This window comes from Hyaena hyaena, unplaced genomic scaffold (assembly GCF_003009895.1).
Source record: "Hyaena hyaena isolate Hyena2069 unplaced genomic scaffold, ASM300989v1 scaffold_779, whole genome shotgun sequence".
In the NCBI taxonomy this organism is placed as follows: Eukaryota; Metazoa; Chordata; class Mammalia; order Carnivora; family Hyaenidae; genus Hyaena; species Hyaena hyaena.
The window spans coordinates 164,468-186,947 of NW_024081413.1; the positions used below are offsets into that span (position 1 = coordinate 164,468).

General features: G+C 45.2%; 1 protein-coding gene across 1 annotated transcript in view; it reads right to left on the bottom strand.

Annotated features, from left to right (window-relative positions):
• Nucleotides 1-22,480, bottom strand: part of DNHD1 (dynein heavy chain domain 1) — a 78,072-nt gene that overhangs the window by 2,000 nt on the left and 53,592 nt on the right. Inside the window, 15 exon segments of the mRNA XM_039218861.1 lie at nt 917-1,118; nt 1,204-1,326; nt 1,533-1,719; nt 1,918-2,883; nt 3,014-3,192; nt 3,371-3,523; nt 3,747-4,028; nt 8,251-8,710; nt 8,929-9,360; nt 9,491-9,673; nt 9,909-10,058; nt 13,144-13,246; nt 13,319-13,523; nt 13,723-13,931; nt 14,118-15,726. Of these exon segments, the coding sequence (XP_039074792.1) occupies nt 917-1,118; nt 1,204-1,326; nt 1,533-1,719; nt 1,918-2,883; nt 3,014-3,192; nt 3,371-3,523; nt 3,747-4,028; nt 8,251-8,710; nt 8,929-9,360; nt 9,491-9,673; nt 9,909-10,058; nt 13,144-13,246; nt 13,319-13,523; nt 13,723-13,931; nt 14,118-15,726 (5,443 nt within the window).

Genomic DNA, 22,480 nt, shown 5'->3' on the forward strand with positions numbered 1-22,480 from the left:
CTGGTCTTTCTAGGCTAAGCTCCCAACTCATAAGGGCTCACTAGTCATTTGCACTTACCACTTCCAATACAACTTGGGTTGTTGTTGTTGTTGTTGTTGTTTTGTAAGTAGGCTTCATGCCCAGCCCTGAGCCCAACACAGGGCTTGAACTCAGGACCTTTAGATGAAGACCTGAGCTGACATCAAGAGTCAGATGCTTAACCAACTGAGCCATCCAGGTGCCCTAATACAGCTTGCTTTTTAACTGAAATTATCATATGTCCCCCATACCAGCCACCCTATTGTCTTAGGTAGAAATCTGGGAGCCTCTCTTGAATCCTCCTCCTTCCTTACTCCATATTTACTGTCTATCTCTACTGTAACTACCCTAGTCCCTATCACCCATACCATGGTCTTGTCCGTTGAGACTGCCAGAGCCTCCTTTAAAATTGCTCTGCTTGCCTCCAGCCCTATCCCATCTGGTCCATTTTCCACACTGCAGTCAGTCAGAGTGATCTTTCCAACAGACAACTAGGATCACATTTCTTCTCCTACCTAAAACCCTCCAGTGTCTTCCCACTGTCCTCAGGATAAAATCCAGCTCCTTGCCATGATCTTAAAGGCCCTTTACCATAAGCCTCACCTCTCCCCACTCAACCCCCAGCATGCCCACCTCAGCCACACCGAAATCTCCCTACTGCTGAGGCTGGTTCCCTCTGCTCAGAAAGGCCCCATCTCCACCTGATCTGCCTCCGCTTCCAAGACTGAATTCAAAGTTAGATCTCACTCAAAGTCCTTGGAAGAGACTTTCTTAACTCCCCCCTGCCCTCACACTTTGGTGCTGCCCAGGCATGAATTAGTCATCCTCATCCAGGATGTGGAAAATGCACAGTGTTTGCTGAGTGACTGACCAAGCAAGATGGAAGCAGTCCCTTACCAGCGCCCTCTGTGTGCCTGCAACTTTGTTCCATAGAGCTGCCGGTGTAGCAGGAGGCCATGTAGGAGAACCAGAGGCAGTGTCCTGGTTAGGGATTGCACGTGCAGTCCTTGTTGGTCTAGTTCTATGCTGTTGATCAAGACGTGGCCCAGCTCCAGAGACTGGTCCCAGAAAACAGGCATGGAGTGCTGAGTCAGTACAGCTGGGGCAGAAGGAGAGTGCTGGGTCAGCACAGCACAGGTACCATCCTCCTCCAATCTGAGAGACTATAGCAGGGAGCTCCTCACCTGGTAAGGAAGCAATAGCCTCTGCAGGCAAAATAAGCCAAAGACGAAAATCTCTGTGGACAGTGGCCACGTTCCTGCTTGCAGGCTGGGCTAGAAGCAGTTCTAACTCCAGGTCCGAGACCACTAGGGGTCAGACATGGGGCTGAGATCAATCACTGTGTAAAGGGTCAGACGCAAACTTAGGGATCAGACTTGAGGCTCAGGGTTCGGGGGTCAGATACAAGGGACAGACTTGGAGTGAGGGGATCAGCCATGAGGCCTGAGAGAGTTCAAGGTCAGGCCAGGTACTGGATAGGGTCCTAGAAGCCATCTTTAGGTAGCAAACGCACCCCTGGTTCTGTCCAACAGCCTCCACAAAGGCTGGAGCAGCTCCTTTGGCCAGTGAGGCATCAGATGACAATTTTCCAGCACCAGCCAGTGCCCTTTGTGCATAGCCCTGCATAGAGTGCTAACTGTTACTGAGACTGGGTCCCAGGCTTCAGAGCCCAGGGCAATCACCTCCAGATGCTTCTGTCCCTGAAGACCAACAGAGAGGTGGCAGAGTAACTCAAAGTGATCCTAGGTGACCCAAGGGACCCAAGGTAATGCCACAAATGACCCCCAAAGTCCCTGAGTAAGCCAGAAAGATCAATGGAAATGCTGGGAGGGACCACCATACCCCATCTCAGCCCACAGAGATCTGGTGTCTCTGTGGCCAAGCAGTGAGGCTCAAACCTGCTCATGCCTCGCAGCCAGTTTCTGGATGACAGTCAGGGGGTGCATGGTGGCTGTGGGGTGACCGGGTCGTGGCAACAAGATCAGCATGGGCTGAGTAGCCTGGCTGTGTTCGAAGGGTATGGTGGAGGCACCCAGGTTTTCATCCAGGGGCCGGCCCAGGAGGCTGGTGGTAAAGTCTGCCAGGGCCCCTGCCAGGCACTCGGGTCGCAGCACACGCCACAGAATCAGCTTCTGGAGGAGACTGAGTGGATCAGGCCCAGGCCCAGGCCCAGGCGCAGGACCCAGCACTGTGGATGACAGGGAAAGATAAGCCTGCCAAACATTGGAGTGGTGTGCCAGGGATGCACACAGCCCAGAAAATGGTGGCAGCAGCTCTAATATCCTACATTCTTGCCAGGCTCTCAACCCCAGCCAGGCTGGTCGAGCCACACTTGGGGTGCTATAGCCTGTGCTAGGAGAGGCTGCCAGGCCAGGCCAAAGCGCCAGCCTCTCCAGCTCTGGTGCCTTCCTTGCCACTTGCAGCAGAGCCAGAGCACCCAAAGCACCCACCAACGGTAATTGGGTCAGACCCAGTGCAGCCACAGTGCTGCCCAGTAGCTGGCGGGTCAGCTGTATTCTGAGGTACAGCAGATGCCTGGGCAGGTCCTCGGCTTGATGAATCTCACGCTGCTTCATACTGTTCAGGGCCTGATTGATGGCTGCCAGCCAGTCTTCTGGGTGCATACGGAAGAGTGGCAGCAGGTTCTGCAGTGGGCTAAGGGCCTTTATAATGGCCATTCCATGCCAGGCCACACGCCGATAGGGTGCCCACTGTACAACTTCCTGCAGTCTCATTTCTTCTAGCTCCTCGCAGTGGGCACGCAGTTGACATAGCTTTGCCTGGGCCCTCACCATGTCCCGCAGGAATTTGGCTGGTTTCTGATGTTTTGAGTTCTGGAGCAGCAGCATCAGCATCAGCCCCTCCTGCAGACAGTCACCTGTTCCATGGGTCTGAGTCTTTCTCACGTGGCCCCCAACCATCCACACTCATCTCTGCCCCCATATCTGGGCCCCTCCAGAGCTCATCCCTACACATAAGAGGACCCCCAGGCACCTCAGCAGCCTCCACAGCTTCATAGGAGTCCAGGGCTCTGATCTTTATGTCCTGCCAGCGGCTCTCAAGCTCGGGACATTCAATGCACACGATTTCGTGCAGCATCTGTTCTTCTAAGGTTTCCATGTTCAGGCTCAGATCCAGCACATTCAGCCCCTTTAGCAGGTCATAACCTAGCACTTGGGGTCACAGAGGGACATAGGAGATGCTTAACCCCTTGACAGAGCCAGGGGGTGGGGTGTGCAGGGAGTATGGCATCTTGCTGCAGCCCTGAGGCTGCTCAGGGCCAGACTGAGTGAAGCTGGAGACCTAGTGGGTCCACAGAGCTGCAGTGGCAACTTTCCCACTGGGGCTTACCTTTTCCCAAGGCACTGAGGGGGACAGTAGTGCTCAGATAGAGACAGAAGCCGGGCTGCACCCGGGGTGGGCTCAGGTCCTCCCGCTGCAGTAGCCATTGCAGTTCTTGACACCATAGGCCCAACTCCATGTTGGTCAGCAGCACAGGCAGGCCTATGAGGGGGAGGCAAGGACACCCTACCCGCCATGCCACAGCCAGCCCCTTCCCCCGTACAAAATCTGGCTCTGAGAAGCTCCCTCACGGCTAATAGGATTCTCTTAGGGCTCTTCAACAGAGTTAGTGCTTGGGTTAAGGATGAGAGCAGAGGTCAGGCTGGCGGTGAGAGGCTTATGGGGCCACAGAAGGGGAACATAGTGGGTGGGGACCAGTTCTCACCACTGGCAGCTGCCTCCTGGAGCTGAGGACCCAGCTCTGGGTCAGTGCCTGAGAGCACACGAAGGGAGGGAAGGGGCAGAGCCCCAGTCTCTGAGGCTGGCCTTGACCTCAGTCTCTCTGTCTTCTCTTCCTCCTCCTCATGCTCTTGCCTGTTTCCCTCCTTCTCATTTTCTTCTGTCTTCTGCTCTTTTGTCTTGCCCTTAGTCATATCACTCTCTTCACTTTCGTCATCTTCTTCTTCCATGGCCTCTTCTTTTTCTTGATTTCTCACAAAGCCCATCCCTGTGACAGAAAGATGCAAAGGAGCTCCTCTAAGAGGATAAACTGGGCTTCTAGGGAACACCATTCACCCAAGGGCTCCATCCCTTGAGGGAAAGTCCACAGGAAGACACCTCGGGAAAGTCACTTAAGCTCTTTCTGACTCAGCTATAACATGGGGTTGATATTAGTGGGTACCTCACGGAATTACTGTAAAGATGACATGAAATGATACATAGAGAGGACTCAGCTGGACATAGTAAGCACTCAACAAATGGTAGCTGTCATTATTATTTCTCTAAAACTCCAGGGAAAGGTTCTAGCTATCTCTGAAGTCAGCTCCATTTCTGTATTTCAGCAGGTTGGTTAGAAGAGTCAGTATATTTCTCCTTTTGCCTAAGCTACTTCTATCACAATGAAAAGAATCATTGCTAATATAGAAATCAGTGCCTGGAAGTATCAACTGCTAAGTGAAAGACCATAAACTGTGGAATTAGCCAACTCATGGGATATGGTATGGTGGACACAGATGGCTGGTTCCCCAGCTGCCTTCTCCTTTGCCTCCTCTACAGCAAGAGCTAGAAAAGAGAATATCTTTTTAAGTATTAAGAAATTTAGGAATTTTTAAAAAGCATTAAGCTTTAAGAAGTGGGCAAGTGGAGGTTGCTGGGTCCACGGTTTGGTGGATTCATTTCCTATTGCTTAACAAATCACCACAAATTACCTTAGCAGCTGAAAACAACATGTATTTGTTATGTTTGAGTTCAGAAGGTTAGAAGTCCAGCACAGCATGATGGGATGCTCTGCTTGGGGTTACACAGGGCTAATCAAGGCATCAATGGGAGCTGCAGTTCTAATCTGGGACTTGGGTCCTCTTTCAGGCTTACTGGTTTTTGACAGAATTCATTTCCATCTCACAAATTCCCTGTAACCCACTGCATCTTTCAGCCAGCAATAGTTCCTTGAATCCTTCTTTGTTTCAAGTCTTCTTGACTGCGTCTTCTTTCCTCCTTGCTTCAAAGGGCATATGTGATTACATTGGGCCCACCCAGATAATTCAGGATGTATCTATCTTTTTTTAATGTGTGTCTTTGTTTATTGTTGTTGTTTTAGTTTACTTACATATCTTGAGAGAGAGACAGAAAGAGACAGAGAGAGAGAATCCCAAGCCGGCTTTATGCTATCAGTACAGAGCCTGACCCTGGGCTCAAACTCATGAACTGTGAGATCATAACTTAAGCCAAGATCAAGAGTCAGATGCTTGGTCGACTGAGCCACCCAGGTGACCCCAGGATATCTCTATCTTAAGGTCAATTGATTAGTAAACTTATTTGCATTTGCAGAGTCTTTTGTGCCATGTAACAGAATTACAGGAGTAACAATAGAGGACAAAGGAGATGGGGGGCCAAAACTCTGCCTACCATATTTAGCTATCCAGACTTCTGGAAGATCTTTTGTTTTCCTGATGACAGGAACAGAAATGGCTAGCAGCAACTCTGACATGATGCTTAGAAGGATAGCACCCAATTTGGTAACAAGTTACTGCAAATATGGCGGCTGGAAAAATCAGAAACTTATTTCCTCATAGTTGTGGAGGCCAGAAGTCCACAATCAAGGTGTTGAGGAAGCTGTACTCCCTCTGAAGGCTTTAGGGAAGACTCTTTCCTTGCCTCCTCCAGCTTCTAGTGGTTCCAGAAGTTCCTTGGCTTGTGGCTACATAACTCTACTGTCTGTCTCCCTCTTCATGAAGCTTTCCCTTTCTGTACTTATGTCTTCTCTTTTTTCTAAGGACACTTGTCATTGGATTTAGGGCCAACTCAGATAATCTAGGGTGATCTCATTTCAAGGTTCTTAATTATATCTGCAAGACTGTTTAACATAGAGGTTCTGTGGGTTAGGATTCAACCCACTGCATTCAACCCACTATAATGTGATAAGCCAACATGCTAGGGATCATTGAGCTGACAGATGGAAGGATCTGGGTACTTGAAGGCAACACAGAAGCCCAGCGCCTGCTTATCTTATCTTAGTACTTCTTATAATATGAGATAAATAAATCCTTATTTCTTAAGCCATGGTAAGTTGGGCATCTGTTACTGATAGTGACAGCATTTCTAACTGATACAGCGAGTCAGTGGGGAGGAAATAAGGATTTTTCTTTTCTCTACTAGTATGTGTGGTGGATAAGAAGTTGGTTTATTTCATGGGATTTGGACCATATGCTCACTGAACTTCATTGGATTTAAAAGAAGGAATGTTAGCTACTTCCCTACTTAGATGAGAGAAACAACCCTCAGGGGGGAAAAAAAAACTTTAAGAAAATTCCTTTCTGCTCATATCAAGCAATTTCAGACCAAAAATGATCAGATACTCACGTACCTTGCTGATTTATAAAGATGATTATCTACCTCATGTTGCATTGAATAGCAAATTATTGGCTATCAGAAGAGCCTGGAAAATCAGGGAAGGTAATTCTCCAGATCCATCTCAAGCACTTCTCTTTATGCATTCCCTGCTTGAAAAATTTAATAGCCTCCCTTCCCCCTTTTGATTTGGATACAGCTCCAAGTATTAGGGGCTACATCCCATGGCCAATTACCTTGAGTTTACTACTCAAACTATTTTCTTACTACAGCTCTGAGATGAGGGCCAAGGTTTAGTTACATGGCAATTAAGGTTTAGTCAAATTTCTCAAGTCCCCAGAACCAATGTTAAGAGAGAAGACAGAAAATAGGTTTTAAATTTGAGGAGGAGAGTGTACCAAGATTTCTAGCATTGTTAAAACCTAATAGAATCCTTACAAATGAAATCTGAAGGAAAAAAGGTAAGAGATTTAGTAGAATTAGCCAGAAAACCTCCATCTGGTAACAAGTGATCAGTGTTTGCTTAATTTGAAGGCAAATCCTAAGCTCCCATTCCATTCCAATAGGAAGTGGCTGTGTATGGCTGAACAGCTACAAACAGGACTCTTGCCCAATGTTCCTTTCACAGATAGCCCTGGTGACAATGGCTGTCCCAAGAACTCACTCTATAGCCAGTGAAGTGATGTTAATCATTTGCCTTCCTATCTCTGTCCGGCATTACACAGTACATGCTAAAGACTAATGATATAAGTGCGTGTTGCTTACCCTTACCCAGTTTCTAAACAGCAAGTTTACCACAGTTATCTTGATTTGATTTTGCTTCACTCTGCATATCGAATGTACTGCTATAGTGAGAGTGAGTGTGTACTCTGTCATAGGTTATAGAATCACAAAGAGCCACATCTAGCTCTGATCAATAACAATGAACACTGTTCACAGCTCCTGGACTCAGAACTGGATTCTGCAGCTAGATGTTTCTTCATTGTGTCCCTGACTAAATTCACTTACAGTTGCACATGTGGTGGTTATATGCCGGGTATTTTCATAATGGCATATGGGCACAATGGAAGGTGTGCTGGACAGCCGAGGAATGGGATGTAATAATGGTAGCAGTAATACAGTAGTAGTAATACTAACATTTTTGAGAAATTATTTTTAGGCACAGTGTGAACCCTTTTTATATGAATTATCTTACTTAATACAATGTTTTATGAGATGGGTATAATTAAGATGCTAATTTTATCAGCAAATAAATTTAGGCTTAGAGAGATTAAGTACCGAGTCTTGGTTTGCACAGCTAGCAAAGGACGGGTATTTGACCCAGATAGTCTGATTATAGAACCCATGTAACAGATCACTTTATTATGTACTTTCCATTGTAGGTGTCTATTACTCTCCCCAGTGCAACTGCCAACTCCTTCTGGGAAATAAACACCCTATTCTCTTTCCCCTTCCCAACACCCTTGCTCCCTTCCCCTAGGAAACATCTTCTACACTCCATCCAGATAGGTCTCTGCTCCAAGCAGAGATAATAGAAATATTTCCCCAGAATTCCTGAACATAGGATAAATTTCGATAGTAAGGAAGGCTCTGAGTTGTAGGCCAAGTTTCTAAGAATGCTGAGCAGACTAGGGAAGTGGAAGATCATGGACTGGTCAGACATGAAGAGTCAGAATCATTGCAATATAGGTCCCAATATGCAAGTGTGACCTAATTTATAAATATCATGTAGACCGATGAAATTTAGGATATGCCGGCCACAAAAATTTAGTGTGTTAATTATGAAAGGGAGGACCATATGTGGCTGAGTGTTGGTGGTTCAGATACCTGAGAAGGAGAAGCATTATGTTTTCATTATCCCTGGCGTTACATCTGCACTTTACCTGGACCTGGGGCCAGGCATCTAGTCTCTTGCAGAGGCAGAGGGTTCAGCCAGATGGGGGCCTGGTTGCTGGGGTCAAGCAGCAGCGGACAACGGCAGCTGGAGGAGTGGGTGCGGCTTCTCAGGAGCAGGCCTGCCAGACGGGCTGACTTTGCCTGAGGCTTCAGGTCTCGGTCCCATTGGAACTGTTCAGATTTGGAGCTCAGCAAGGTCAGAAGGTTGAAGGGAGAGCGTGTGGAGAGCAGGGGGTTCTTTGGTGGCACCATGGCAGATTTCTGCTTCTGTTTCAGGGCCTGTGCCACATCATCTGGGCCCAGGGGCTCCTGGAAGCCCCTGCACAGAGCCAGCCACTTGTCCAGTAGCTCCTGGCGCCGCAGTGCTGGGAAAGGACCCAGGTAGACGACAGCAGCTGAACACAAAAGGGCATCCCCAAACATGGTTGTGCAGTGGCCCTTCAGCTTCTGGCATGGAAGGGAAGAGCAGAAGGCACGGAGGCTGGTGAGGAGGGCGCAGGCAGAGAGGGTCTGGCAGAGAGGGAGCGAGGCAGGGTATGCAGGAAAGCATGGCAAGGAGGGCAGTGGGACAAAGGGAGGCAGTGCAGGCGCAGGGAGGAGCAGGGTTGTTGGGGGCAGTGGGACAGAAGTGAGCTTTGGGAGAAGACCGGGAAGGGGCTGGTTACCTGGAGCTCTGTAGTCCAGGAGTGCCTGGGTGTGAGCAGTGCAGCCTTTATGGGCCACTTGTGATATTGGCCACACTTAGCACGACTGAGATTCTCCATCACACGATTGTGTGAAACCCAGGAGTCTTCCAATTTGTTGATCAGATCCAGTTTGTGCTCCAGGGTCTCCTGGGCCTGGAACTGCTGGTGGCCCAGGCGGGCCTGCTCCCGAGCCAGTGTGGCCTCTATCTGCCGCAGCAGCAGGCCGGTGGGCAGTCCGCGACGCTGTGCCAGCCCATAGCGCAGGACGGCCCAGAGCCAGGCTGCCAGGCTCGCTGCAGGTATGCTCACTGCCTGCAGAGCTGCATCACTCATACCTGGAGCCTTCAGAGCTTTGGCTAACGTTATCATCTCAGAGTCTGTCATCTTCTCTTTGGGGAAGAACACCAGCTCCTGGTAAAATGTGTTAAGAGTGGGTAGGGGCAGACACAGGTGCTCTGGATCTGGCCCCAACAGCCTCATTCTGCCAAGTCTCCCCTTTGTGCCTCCGCTCTCCTCCTCAATTGTGCTCCACATTCCCTACCTGATAAAAATCCTCGGTGCATAAGAGCTGCTTGGCACTGGCCCAGCCTGTTTCACAGTGGAACAGGTTGCACAGGGCGTTGGTCACCTGGACCACAGATTCAGGTGGTGCTCGATAGCTCCGTATCTCCTCAAAGTCGGCCACCTGCAGCTGGCTCAGAGGCCCCAGGAATGCCTTGCCCATCTAAATGAGGAGATATGCACTCTTGAAGTGAGTTTCCTAAGTCTCCTCTTCCTTCAAGGTGTTGCCAGGAGCGATCACCTCTTCCTAGGAGTTCCCATGAAGGACCATTCCTCAAGCCATCATCCTACTTTGCCCCTCCCCCAGGAGACTCCATGACAAGTCACCCCATTCTCTCCTTTGGGCATTCCATGAAGGGTTGTCCCCTCCCAAGAAAAGAGCATCTGGAAGAGCTCACCTGCTCCAGGAAAGCCTCATACTGAGCCCGCAGGACATCCCGCTGCTTGATCAGATTCTTGATGAGGTCCTCCTGCTGCTGACACTCCACCAGCTGCCGCCTGTACAGCAGCTTGTCTTGCTCTAGCTTCTGCTGAACTAGGTGGAGGTTCTGCAAACAGAGGTCCAGGCTCTGCAGCCCCGGATCCTGGGCCACATGGGATTACCCCAAGGGGAGCCCTGTGGGCTGGGGACTGCAGCATACTGCTCACTTGATATTCAGGAGACCAAGCTGAACTCCACATAGGCCACAGATAAAGATTGAGCCCTGGAACTGCCACTTACTGGTCTATGACTTACACACTTGGTAATGCAGCTCCCAGTGGGTGACTGCTTCTTCTTAACTGCCACACGGCCCCAGGCAGTCTGACTCCAAAGCCCACATGTGTAACCATTATGCTACACTCTTTAATCTTACTTGACCCATTAGTGGCTTTTGTCATACAAGACAGTCCCCTCCCTCTTGAAATATTGTCCTCCCTTGACTTTCGTGATCCCGTGTACTCCTTTGTCTTTCTCCAACTTTTGTGGCCGCTCTTTCTCAGTCTCCTCCTCTATCATCCCTTCAATATTCCACAGCAATGTTTCAGGGCCCCCTTACCTTCTCATCCTACACTTCTATGTGCCCTCCGTGTTTCCTCCATGTTTCTATGTGCTTGCCATGTTTTACACATGGTTCTGTGCTACTCACTGGGGCACTTTGCTTTCTCTAGAAAGTCTTAATACTTCAGAGCACTCTGAACTTTGTGATAACACACTGTTTTGTAATTGCCTGGCTGAGTCTAAATGTTCCAGCACACTAGGCACCATGAAGGCAAGGACAGTGCCTTATCTTTGTTATTGAGGAGGAGCTCTCATTTATTGAACTCTTACTATGTGCCAGCACTTAAAAACCTTTTTTTTTTTTTAAGGTTTACTCATTTTTGAGAGACAGAGATAGATGGAGCATGAGTGGGGAAGGGGCAGCGAGAGAGGGAGACAGAATCTGAAGCAGGCTCCAGGCTCTGAGCTGTCAGCACAGAGCCCGATGTAGGGCCTGAACCCAGGAACTGCAAGATCATGACCTGAGCCAAAGTCGGCCGACTTAACCGACTGAGCCACTCAGGTGCCCCTGTGACAGAACTTTTAAATGCTTTCCATGTAAGATGCCATTTAATCCTCATCCTAACCTGTCTGGATCGTACTTTTCTCATCTGTAAGATGGGAAGGATAGCCACCCAGAAAGTTGTGGCAAGGATTCTACTGACCTATCTATCTAGATGTAGACACCAATGTAGACACAGGCACCAATATTGAGTGGCTAGACCAAAAAAAAAAAAAAGTGGAGTTCCATTTATTTTTGTAGAGTACAGTAATGAATAAATGAGTCAATGGAATATGAGAGAAAAGGGAGATGGAGGGCTCCAGAATGACTCCTGGAATTTGGCTTAAGTGACTAAGTGGATGGTGATGCCATTTCCTGGGGTGGGGAACACTGAAAGAAGTGCACACTATTATGTCTGTTGAGTCAATGGCCAAGGGATCTGACACTGAATGCCTCTGATACTATGAACATCTCTCTCTCCCTCTTTTAAGATTATATTTTTAAGTAATCTCTACACCCAGTACAGGACTTGAACTCACAACCCCGAGATCAAGAGTCACATGCTTTTCCGACTAAGCCAGCCAGGTGCCTCCACTCTGAACATCTCTTATCTGGAAATTTGGGCTTCTTATGTTGCACTTTCATATAACTGACTCAAAGAATAATAGCATCTTTAAACCAGATCAACAATTCCTGGTATTAATCACTTTGGGAAATGGCAGGACCCAACACAAGAAACTGGTATTTGTAAAACATTGGAGTGGGCATTTCTGTCCCCCTGTGAATTTTTTTTCATGTTAATGAGGCTTGAGGTTTTATCTAGACCCTTGGTGGTGGATGGTAGGAGGCTACCAGTACTGCAAGAACTCCAAAATCATTTACAGAGAACACGATGACAACTATGCATGTAGATACTGGAAGCGATGCCCATAGAGTTGCACAGCACTGGGTAATATCCCTGAGGCACCCAGCAAAAGAGACAGACTGGCCACTGGGAGCTGTATGGCCTGAAAGCCCAGTAGAGGGGATGCATTTGTCTGTGTGAGAGTTGACCACTATTTCGCTTCTCTGCGGCAATCCCTGAACCTTCACCAAAGCCTTGTGTAGCAGGAAGAAATGGAAAAGCTATTTCAGAATTCTCTCTTATGAAGAACAAAATGAGATTTATGGTTGGACTAGAAAAATATTTCTTGTTACGTGAGAATTGTATTGGGGGAGTTCTAAAGGAAAAGTGGGGTGGCTGAATAACATTGTGGAGTGGGCATGGGGAGAGGGAGGAGAAGAGAAGAGCTGGTTACTGGGAAATGCCCTGTGGAGGATGACTAAAGAAATTCAGGACATTGAGGTCAGTCTCTGGTTCTGGTCTAAAATCTAAACTGCCCCTCTGCCATCGCCCATCCACATTTCCTCAGTGTACACGAGAGCCATGTGTAGTTGGTGCTTTTGTGCAGGGAAGAGGTGCAGAGACAAAGCTGTATGGGAGAAGAGGATGGCTATAAGAGGTGTACCAATGAGTCATGATAGAGAATCCAGGAGAACAAGCAATAAGAGTAGAGGTGACCATGAGACTGTAATCTCTGCCCTGTCCCCAGTGAGAATCCATGGAGATCTTGGGAAGCACACTGAACTTCCCACAGTCAAGGTACATACTGAGGACACCAGCAGCAGACACTGGGGTTTCATGTGTTTAGAGGAATCAGCCTGGTCTCAGCTGTGCCATGGGGAACTTTGAGCCAAACCTCTAAAGGAGGTGGCAGCAGGGACTAAAGAGATCCCCTGAGGAAAGGAGTACTCTTGAGAGATAAGAACTGAGGTTCAGGGGCACTTGGGTAGCTCAGTAGTTATGAAATGTCTGGCTCTTGATTTTGGCTCAGATCATGATCTCACGGTTCATGAATTCGAGCCCAGTTGGGATGCTATCTCCCTTGCTCTCTGCCCCTCCCCTGCTTGCTTGCTCTCTCTCTCTCTCTCTCTCTCTCAAAATAAATAAAAATAGACTAAAAAAAAAAACAAAACAGCCCTGAGGTTCAGTCTGGTTGGTTTCTCCGAAGTCCCCCTTTGGGCTGCTGCTTTGACCCTACTGTGCATACCTCATAATCTTCTCCCCTTTTACCTTGTGAGAGGTTTTCAGCAGCCATTCCAAGTTATAGACGAAGTTGGTGTGGGCAGTGTGCTTATCCATAAGCATTCTCAGATTTTCCAAGGCATTTTGGATCCTGGAGATACAATACACCAATCAGTGAACCCAAGGAAACAGGAGGTGTAGTGTGGGAAATGAGGCCACTCACCGTTGGGCCTTCTTCTTAATCTGCAGACTCATCTGTCGCTGCAGCAGCACAAAGGTGTCCAGAAAGTCTAGGAAGGTCTTGGGGGTGACTAGTGGCAACTCAGGGCATAGATGTCCATGGTAGCTGGCAGCCGAAAGGTGGATGAGAGCCATGGCTTTGGCCACACTGGGAACTGACGCCTGGAGGTCTGGACACTTCAAGGAGTCTGAAATGGGCATGACTTTAGCCTGGGTTTGTGAACTTGTAGGGGAATGAGGAAGAAAAGGGACCCTCTTCTGATTCAGGAAGGGGGGCAGAAAAGGTGAAGGGGGTCACTAGGTTCTAGGGAGAGAGAGAGAGACTGACCTGAATCCTCATTAAAACCTGGTTGGGATGAGTAGCGAGAACAGGTAAAAAGGGCTCACCATCATCAATGGATAGATTCTGAGCACCCTTCAGGTAGTGCTGGACCACACTGATCAAGGAGTCTTGGTCCCAGGGTTCATAGCGGTCAATGCTAGCAACGGCCAGTTGAAGAAGCCTCAGGTAAAGGGTGGAGGGCAGCTGTTCACGGGGCTGGTCATCTCCAATAAGGATGAACATGTGCAGGTGGTTGCACACTTGCTGGTAGAACCTGTGGGCCAAGGGCTCAGATACTGTCCTCCCCTTTATCCCTGTTTGCCCATCTAGGCCCCAACCCCAAACCTGACCCCTTAGCCCTGATCTGAGCCCTCACAGCAGCTCTTAGATTTCTTCTTGGCCTTTTGGCCAGGACAGAGCAAGAGCAAAGCAGCTCCTAGTATGCGGTTCTTGGCCTCACCTATGAAACAGTATTTCCTTCTTGATGTTCTGCTTGACATTGAGGTTCTCCCTGAGGTAATGTTCTTCAATACTTTCCAGATCTGCCTCTGTGTACTGGTCAGGGAAACTGCCCGAGGTTGCCAAGGCCAGCAGACGATGAAGTGTAGTAAGATCCACACCCTTGGGCACCAGCAGGGCCACTGGCTGGCCTAACATGCCAGCATGCCAGCTGGCATCCTGTAGACACTGGAGAATAGCCTCCTCTGAGCCAGATGGCAGATGGAAAAGGCGGGCCTGATAAATGCTAGCTGCCAGAGTGATGGCAGTACGGCGCCCAGTGCCCAGAGCCCCTGAGAGCAGTAGGCCATGCTGCCGGGGCCTGGCCAGCACCCGGACCAGGCGGGCCACGTGCTTGGCCATGGCGTGGCACCGGGCAAGGGAAGCGTTCAACTTTAGCTGAGCAGCTGTGATGGACAGCTGCTCCTCCAGGCTCTCCCACTGCCGTTCCAGGTACAGGGTGGGGCTCTCAGAATTGGACCCTAGTGTCAGCTCCTGACTGAAGACCAGGTCGGAAGGCTTTTCCCAGGGACAGAGTAGTAGCACTGGTAGCAATAGAGGTGAGACCCGGTCCATCTGGGCCATTTTCTGCCACCGACTCTTGTTTCTGTGTAACTGAACTTTGTAGCTGGAGGCCTTTGTGCCTTCCTCCTGACTTATCTTCTGACTTACAACTTCTGTGCTTTCCTTCTTTACTGGTGTTGTGGAAGGTGCTAGACCTGAATCATTGAAGGGTAAGCCTGTGGTGACCTGATGGCCATAAGGGTCATCCTCCTCCTCTGTCTCACTGCCACTATTGCTTAAGTCATCCCACTGGGCCAACTCCCCTTCAGATTCCACTTCAGGCACCCTCTCTTCCTCATCTTCTTCCTCCTCCTCATAGCCCTTGCCTCTGTGCTGGGGTGGTGGCCCACAGCAGAAGACACTCTGAGCTACTTCTAGGAGCAGGTTGGCACAGTAGGAGCGTTCCCTAGGGCTATCCAGCCGGTCACAAAAGGTCCTTTGTGCCTCATGCAACCAAAGACGCACCATGTTGCGCATGGCCATCATGATTGTCAGGCGGGTGCCACGCAAGCCTGACACCCGGCGCAAGTGCTCCTGATGGTTGGGACAGTCCAGAAGACCTCTGGAGCCCATCCTGGTTGGCAGCAGCTGCAAGCTGCCCAGTAGTTGGCTCACAGAGTGCAGGGAGAAGCGGTAATGCGGGTGGAGTGGGGAAGGCATAAAGCATTTGCCCACAGCCTCACAGGCTTCCACTGAGGCCTGGACCAGGGCTTTCGCTAGAACCCCCTCCCATTCCACAGAGGGAAAGCGCTCAAGCCAGGCCTGGATGCTAGGTGTGTGCCTGCTCAGCAGCATGGCCTGGGTCATACCACCCAGGGCCAGCACTGTGAAGAGTCTAAAGAGACGTGGGCACAGCGGGCGCTCACAGAAGCCTGGTACTGTGGCAGTGGCAAGGAAGTTGACTAGAGGCTGCAGCGTCTGCAATTCCAAGGTGCTGTGGGCATACACCGTGCCATCTATGGCCTGGCGCAGAGTCTCCAACACTGGCTGGCAGCTCTTCTCTGGGTCTGTGGGACATTAAGACTGACAGTGAGGACATGCAGGCGCGCACATTACAGTGTCACCCTGTTTCTCCTATTCCTGCTTCCCTGGGTTTTCTTCTGGCACACAGAGGGTTCTAAAGGAATTTTGTACACCGGATGTGCCAGGACTTGGTCATGGCTGAATACATTGTTCTCTCTCCCACACACCCTCCCTAAAAGCGAGAAATTTTTTCTTTCTTCACCCTGCGAATCCTACTTCTGTGACCAATTATTCATTAACAACAGGAAGTTTGGAAGCTGGGACGGATGGAAGCCTGATCTGACACAATAGGGAGAAAGTGCAGTAATCACAGTCAGAGAGAGGAGTTCCCGCATGCACACTTCTGTGAAGTCAGTGTTAAGGTATGATTTATGTAAAATAAAATGTACATATTTTAAATGTATAGTTCATAAGTTCTGACAAATGTGCACACCTATGTAACCGCTTCTCCAATGATATTTGGAACATTTTCATCACCTCAGAAAGTTCCCTCATGACCCTTTGCAGTCAGTCCCCTACCACACTGTACCAGGAACTTCTATCTGATCTGATTTCTATCACTATTGCTTAGCTTTGCTTGTTCTAGAACTTCATATAAAGGGAATCATATTGTATGTAGTTTAGCACGTCTGGCTTCTTTCACTTGGCATGATTCTGAGATTCACCCATGTTTCACGTGTATCAGTTTGTTCTGTTTTATTGGAGTAGTATTCCATTATAAAGATACCACAACTTGTAGACCCACTGACACCCTGATGGGCATTTAGGTTGTTTCCAGGTTTTGACTGTGCAGAATAATGCTGCCACAGGTGCTCTTGGCTACTCACAAATCTTTCTTTTGTGAAGTATCTATTCTTTTATCCACTTTTAAAAATGGAGTTTGTCTTTTTATTGAGTTGTAAGAGCTTTTTTTATGTATTCTGAGTATAAGACCTTTGTCAGATATCATATTTCTGCCTGTGGCTTACTTTTTCATTTTCTTAACAGTATCTTTTGAAGGGCATAGGTTTTTTAATTTTCACAAAATCCGATTTTTGAAATTGGTATGACATTTTTGTAATTAGGTAAGAAATCATTGCTTCTAACCAAGGTCATACAGATTTTTCTCTAACATTTTTCGTAAAGTTTTATTGTTTTAGCTTTTACATTTAGGTCTTTAATTGATTTATAATTAATTTTTGTCCATGTCATGGAGTAGGATTCAGCGTTCCTTTTTTTCACCAAACAGTTATGTAGTTGTTCCAATTCCTTTCACTGAAAGGACTTTACTTTCCCCCATTGAATTATTTTGGCACATTTGCTGAAAACCAATTGACTGTATATGATTATATCAGATTCTCTGTTTTATTCCATTAGTCTGTCTGTATCCATGTCTTTATACAAATACCCCACTCTCTTGAAATAAGCCTTGAAATAGTGTTAGCCTTTCCACTTTATTCTTCTTCTTCAAAGTTGTTTTGGATCTTCTAGGTCTTTTATGTTTCCATATAAGTCTCAGAATACGCCTATCAATTCTGTCATTTTCTACCAAAAAAACACAAAAAACCCCAAACCTGCTCAGATTTAGATTGGCATTCCACTGAATCTATAGATCAATTTGGGAAGAAGAATGAGCCCTTTAATGACATTGACTCCTTTGACCCACGAACATGGTATATCTCTTTATTTATTTAAGTATCTTTTATCTCAGCAATATTTAGTGATTTTCAGTGTACATCTCTAAATTTATTCCTAAATATTTTGTTTCAGATGATATTTTAAACTACAGTTAAAATTTTTGATTGCCAGTAGTTTGTTACTAGGATATAGAAATACTTATGATTTCAATAGATTGTATCCTATGACCCTGCTAAATGAAATACACTTTATTCATCCTAGCAGTTCTGTGGGGTTGTTTTATTGTTGTTGTTGGTGGTGTAGGCTACTCAGGATTCTCTGTAGAAAATCATGTTGGGGTGTGTGGGTGGCTCAATCGGTTAAGTATCCGATTCTTGATTTCAGCTCAGGTCATGATCTCACACTTCATGAGCTCGAGCCCCACATCGGGCTCTGTGTTGAAATTGCAGAGCCTGCTTAAGATTCTCTCTCCCTCCCTCTCTCTCTCTGCCCCTCCCTGGCTTGCTCTCTCTCTGTTTCAAAAAATAAACACTAAAAATTTAAGAAAAAATAAAATCATGTTATATGCCAGTAAATACAGTATTAGTTTGTCTTTTCCAGTTTTAAAGGATTTTATTTCTTTTTCTTATTGCACTGATGTGGGTCTCTGGTGCAACACTGAATAGAAACAGTGAAAAGTGGACGCTATTGCTTTGTGACTGATCTTATAAAGTGTTCAATATTTCACTACTAAGTATGTAATTAGCTGTAGGTTTTAATAGATGCCCTTCATCAAACTGTGAAAGTTCCCTTCTATTCCTAGTTTGCTGAGAGTTACCATAAATAGTGTAGAATTTTATCAAGTGCGTTCTCTTTATCTATTAAGATGATCTTACATGTTTTCTCATTTATTGTTAATGTCACAAATTACACAGATTTTTGAATGCTGACTTAACTTTACATTCTGGGAATATAGTCTATTTGATCACAATGCACTGCTTAAACTACATCCCACAGATTCTGGTATGTTTTGTTTTCATTATTATTCAGTTCAAAATATTTTCTAATCTCCCTTGTGATTTCCTTGATGCATGAGTTATTTAGAAGTGTGTGGTTTAATTGCAAAGAATTTCGAAATTTTCCAGGTGTATTATTGTTATTGAGTTTTATTATTGTAGTTCAGAAAAAATATTCTACAAATTGTAATCCTTTGAAATTTGTTGAGACTTATTTTATAGCCAGGCGTTATTATTTATCTTGGAAATTACTCCACATACACTTGAAAAGAAAGTGCCTCTTGCAATTGGTGGGTATGATGTTCGGTAAATGTAAATATAGTTGATAGTGTTATTTAGATCTATATCCTTATTTCCTCTTTCCTGTTCTATCAGTTATTGAGAGGATTATTAAATCTCCTACAGTGATTTTGGGCTTGCTCTTTGTCCCTCATTTCTATCCATTCTTTTTCTTTCTTTGTTTGTTTGTTTATTTAATTAATTAGTTTTGTTTATTTACTTTAGAGAGAGAGACAGAGCATGAGCAGTGGAGGGGCAGAGAGAGAGGGAGACACAGAATCCGAAGCAGGCTCCATGCTCTGAGCTGTCAGCACAGAGCCCGATGTGGGGCTCGAACCCACAAGTTATGGGATCATGACCTGTGCCGAAGTCGGATGCTTAACTGCAGAGCCCAATTTAGGGCTTGAACCTACAAGCCGTGAAATTGTGACCTGACCTGAAGTTGGACTTCAGAGCCACCCAGGCTCTTCTTCCTTGTATGTTTTTAAGCTGTTTCCAGTGCATACACACTTAGGACTTTTATGTCTTTTTGATTAATTAATTAAATATTTTTATTTAAATATTAATTAAATATTTTAATTCTGAGCAAAACTAAAGGCAACCAATGGAATGGGAGAAGACATTTGCAAATGACATAGCAGACAAAAGGTTACTATCTAGAATCTATAAAAAAACTTACCAAACTCAGTACCCAGAAAAACAAATAATGCAGTGAAGAAACAGGCAAAAGACATGAATAGACACTTCTCCAAAGAAGACAACCAGATGGCCAACTGACAGATGAAAAAATGCTCAACATCACTCATGATCTGTTAAATCCAAATCAAAACTACAATGAGATAGCACCTCACACCTGTCAGAATGGCTAACATTAACAACTCAGGCAACAATTGATGTTGCCGAGGATGTGAATAAAGAGGATCTCTTTTGCACTGCTGGTGGGAATGCAAACTCGTGCAGCCACTCTGGAAAACAGTATGGAGGTTTCTCAAAAAATTAAAAATAGAACTACCCTACAACCCAGCAATTGCACTACTAGGTATTTATCCAAGGGATACAGGTATGCTGTTTCAAAGGGGCACATGCACCCCAATGTTATAGCAGCACTATCAACAATAGCCAAAGTATGGAAAGAGCCCAAATATCCATCAATGGATGAATGGATAAAGAAGATGTATATATATACAATGGAGTATTACTCGGCAATCAAAAAGAATGAAATCTTGCCATTTGCAACTACATGGATGGAACTAGAGGGTATTTTGCTAAGCAAAATTAGTCAGAGAAAGACAAATATATGACTTCACTCATATGAGGACTTTAAGATACAAAACAGATGAACATAAGGGAAGTAAAAATAAAAACAGGGAGGGAGACAAAAACATAAGAGACTCTTGGGGCAGCTGGGTGGCTCAGTCAGTTAAGCATCTGACTTCAGCTCAGTTCATGATCTCATGGTTTGTGGGTTCGAGCCCTGGCATCAGGTTCTGTGCTGACAGCTCAGCAGCTCAGAGCCTGCTTCAGATTCTGTTTCCCTTTCTCTCTGCCCCTCCCCCACTCATGCTCTGTCTCTCTTTGTCTCAAAAATAAACATTAAAAAAAAAAAAAGAGACTCAAATATGGAGAACAAACAGAGGGTTACAGGAGAGGTTGTGGGAGGGGGGATGGGCTAAATGGGTAAGGGGCATTAAGGAATCTACTCCTAAACTCACTGTTGCACTATATGCTAACTTGGATGTAAATTTAAAAAAATAAATTACATTAAAAAAATAAGATAAATATTTTAATTCTGAGATGTCAAATTCTCTATCTCTGGTAATGCCCTTTGTCTTGAAGGACTTTTTGGAGTACTTAGGACTTTACATTTACTATAATTATTCATATGGTTGGTTTAAAGTCCGTCATATTGTTATACGTCTTCTATTTGTCTCTCTTTTTAAAAATTACTCTATTGCTCATTTCCTGTTTCCTTTTACATACTTATTTTGCACTTAAAATATTATGAATTTTAAATTATACTCTGCTATTATTATTGGGTGATTTTTCTAGTGTAACAATATGCCTCCTTAATGTATCAATACTTAGAATTAATATTGTGCCACTTCACACCTCATGAGTGACCTTCCTTGCTTTCTAGTTCACATTTCACGAATGTAAGAACCTTACAATAGTATAATTTTTACTCATTGCTCCCCACCCTATTTTTGCTATTGTTCCAGATTATTTTCTACTTCTGCCAAAAATGTTATTACTTTTATTTTAAAAAGTGATTTAAAAATTACTTTTTTTGTAATTGGCAATTAACATTTTTTGCAATTGGTAATTTTTTTTTTTTTTTTTTTTTACCATTTCTGGTGCTCTTCCTTCTTTTCCATAGATCTGAGTTTCCATACAACTCTATTTCCCTTCTGCCTGAAGGACATCTTTTAGCATTTCTTACAGTGCAGCTCTAGCAACAGTAAATCATCTTAGCTTTGATGCATCTGAATATTTTTATTTTATCCTCATTTATGAAGAATATCTTTACTGGACAGAGAATTCTAAGATGACAGGTCCCCCTCCCCTTTTAGTACCTTAAAGATGTTGTTCCGCCATTCTCTGGATTCTGTTGTTTCTGATGGGAAGTTAACCATCATTCTTAATATTGTTCATCTGTACATAATGTGGTTAATCTTTCCTCTGACCACTTTCAAGGTTTTTCTTTCTTCGATTTTCAGTTATTTGACTATGATATGCCTAGGTGTGGTTTTCTTTTTATTATTTTACTTGGGGATAACTGAGTTTTCTATTGCTGAAAGTCAGTATTTTCCAAGAAATTCAGGAAAATTTTGGTCATTATTTCCTTATAGATTTTTTTCTGACCTATTCTCACTCACCTTTCCTTTGGGAACCCCAGTTATACATGTGTTATGCTGAAGCTGTATTCATATTCAGTATTTTTCTGTTCTTCAGGATTCATTGACTTTTGTTATCACTAATCTGCTATTAAACCATGCAGTGACTTTTTCATTTCAGTTATTGTGTTTTCCAGTTCTGAAATTCCCATTTAGTTACTTTGGTAGTTTCTATTTCTTTGCTGAGATTACTTATGCATTCACTCATTAAGATCATATTTTTCTTTAAGTATCTGACTACTTATAATAGCCGCTATAAAATATTTGCTAAGTTCAACTTCTAGACCATTTCAAGGTCAGTTTTTATTGACTGTTTTCTCTAGACATTGGATCACAGTTTTTGTTTTGTTGTATGTCTATTAATTTTTTAATTTTATACTAGATGTTTTGTTGGCTGTCACCCTCAGGCATCTTTTTAAAAAATATTTTTTAAAGTTCATTTATTTATTTTGAGAGAGAAAGAGAGAGGGAGAGAGAAATAATCTTTCTGTCAGTGAAGAGTCCTGAGGTGGGGCTCAAACTCATGAACCATGAGATTATGACCCAAGCCAAAGTCAGACGCCCAAGAAACTGAGTCACCCAGGCACCCCCACCCTAGGACATCTATTACACTGCCAGCTGAAATATACTTCACAACATTGCTTGCAATGTTTTCAGTCTTCCCGCTGAAATTTCGTCTCGGCTGTTATTCAGATCTGAATTTGCCCTATTTTCCACTGACAATCTGATTATTTGTGCAAATTCACTGAAAGGGCCAAATAAGATACTTGCAGAAAATTATAGGTTTTGTTGCTACACAGACTTAAATTTTAATTTTGGTACTGACATTTACTGACTAGAGTATCTTCGGCAAGTTATAAAAATCTTTCAGTTTTTTCATTTTTAAAATGATCATAACAAATTTCCATCATAATAGGATTTTATAAGAACTAAAGATAAAGCGGGTAACACAT